Source organism: Otolemur garnettii, unplaced genomic scaffold (genome assembly GCF_000181295.1).
Source record: "Otolemur garnettii isolate 467f Iridium unplaced genomic scaffold, OtoGar3 scaffold00075, whole genome shotgun sequence".
NCBI classification, from domain to species: domain Eukaryota; kingdom Metazoa; phylum Chordata; class Mammalia; order Primates; family Galagidae; genus Otolemur; species Otolemur garnettii.
This window is the reverse complement of record NW_003852470.1, coordinates 7,795,540-7,797,392: the sequence shown is the minus strand read 5'-3', so window position 1 is coordinate 7,797,392 and position 1,853 is coordinate 7,795,540. Positions and strand designations below refer to the sequence as shown.

At 48.9% G+C, this 1,853-nt stretch overlaps 1 protein-coding gene across 1 annotated transcript in view; it reads right to left on the bottom strand.

Moving 5' to 3' along the window:
- Nucleotides 1-1,613, bottom strand: part of EEF1AKMT2 (EEF1A lysine methyltransferase 2) — a 35,351-nt gene extending 33,738 nt beyond the window's left edge. Inside the window, exons 1-2 of the mRNA XM_023515637.1 lie at nt 1,466-1,613; nt 295-361 (exon numbers count right to left, since the gene is read on the bottom strand). Of these exons, the coding sequence (XP_023371405.1) occupies nt 295-361; nt 1,466-1,575 (177 nt within the window). The 5' untranslated portion in view covers nt 1,576-1,613. The remainder of the gene's footprint in view (nt 1-294; nt 362-1,465) is intronic.
- Between the last annotated feature and the right edge of the window lie 240 nt (nt 1,614-1,853).

The following is a 1,853-nucleotide window of genomic DNA, read 5'->3' as shown; positions in this document are numbered from 1 at the left end:
AAAAAAAAAAAAAAAAAAAAAAGAAAAAGAACAACTACAGAATGAAAGTGATTTCCTAATACTCTCACGAAATTTAAGTCTGACTTATTAAAAGAGAGAAAAGATACTTTAAATCTACCCACTTAAGCTAGACTCACTCAATCCAGGGTTCCCAAGATTTTTAAGCTGTCTCTCCCTGGGTATGAGCACTTAAGAAATATGTGGGTGAGTGTGTATATACATATATGCATATGCTTAACATACACACATCCTCATACAATCTTCTGGATCATAATTTGATACTTTTCTAACTCACCAGATTTCTCCTGTATATCCATGTTCTTGGAAAGTTTGCAGTTCTCTCTCATATACAGCATCCCAACTACATAAACAATGAAATGCAAAGCAAGATTCTTCAATTAAACTGTATTATAAATTAAATATACATTACAACGCCATTTAGGACAGATTTAAAACATTACTAGTATTAGCAACAAATGCACATGGTTCAATCTTTTAACATCCTTGGCTTAAGAGAAAGAAAGACCTGGGCAAACAAAATAACTTTATACTGTACATCTAAAGCACTCAGAACAAAACCTGACACATAAAAAATGCTATATAAGCATTAGCCTAAAAAAAAAAAAAAAAAACTGACATTTTTCCAAGGATCACTCTGTCCTAGACCCAAGTCAGTACAGCGGTCGCTCACAGTGGAACTCACCAAAAATCTGCTTAAAAGTTAAATTTAAGATTTAAGTCTTAAACCAGTTTCTTTCCTGTGCTATTTGTCTCTGCCTCTTCCTATTTCCTAGGCCTGCCCTTAAATAGTCTGTTAATCCTTTTAAGGACAGCCACCCCTATCATTTGCCTTCTCTTCCAACTCCCTCTCACCCCTCCAAGTTTACCTCTCATCCTAACCGTTTCCCACAGTCGTTCGAATATTTATCTATCCATCAATTCATTAAGTAATTACTGAGCGTCTGTTTAGGTCAGATCGCTTTCTCTTACCCCCATATCCCACACTAGGTCCTTGCTCCCTCCTGAAATCATGCTCTATCTCTCCCCTTCCAGCTCCCACATCCCTACCTTCGTACCCGTAGCCTTTAAGCTGCAGGCGGCACTTCTCCCCGTCCCTTACCGGTGCCCACCAGCCGGTCTGCCCCTCCCACTCTGCTTTCCTCTCCGTCAGGTTCAAGACCTCTAAAAGGCCTCCCCAAGAGCTTCAAAGCCCATCCCGCACCCTAAGAGCCCCCTAGGCTCCAATCCCTTGAAAGATCAATTAATCACCTCGGGTGACCACTGGGAATCCCACCCTTTTAAATCCCCTCTAGCCTCCCCCAAGGTGGCCCTTCAGGCTTCGTCCCGTTACGCCCCCAAGGCGCTCCCTTCCCCCGCAGCCCCCGAGTCTCCACCCCGTCATCCCCTTCCCGGAGCCCAGACTGGGCAGCGCCGCTCACCCTCCCCTACCCTGTGCCACACTCACTGCTCGCGGGTCCCCAAGGCCGAGGGGACAAAACTATCATCCCCGGGACTGCCCTCAGCGGACCGCACCGCCACTGCAGCGCCACCACCGCCGTCTGCGCCCGCGCTCATCTCGCTCCGCGTTCTGGACGGCCGTTGAGGACGCCATAGAGACGCGGCGCGGCCAGAGAGGACGCGCGGGCTGGCGCCTCCCGGCGGCGGGAGGCCACCCCTGCACTGCTCGGGCCGCGCGGGGTGGGCGAGAGACTGCATTCCTCCCAGGTCCCCCGCACAGGCGTGGGCCAGACAAAGCATCGCCTGCCTCTGAGCCCTCCAGTCTGCCATAGATACACCCCCTCGGTCCCCGGCGCGCCTTTTTGGGGAAACTGCTGTTTGTAAGGAACCACTCC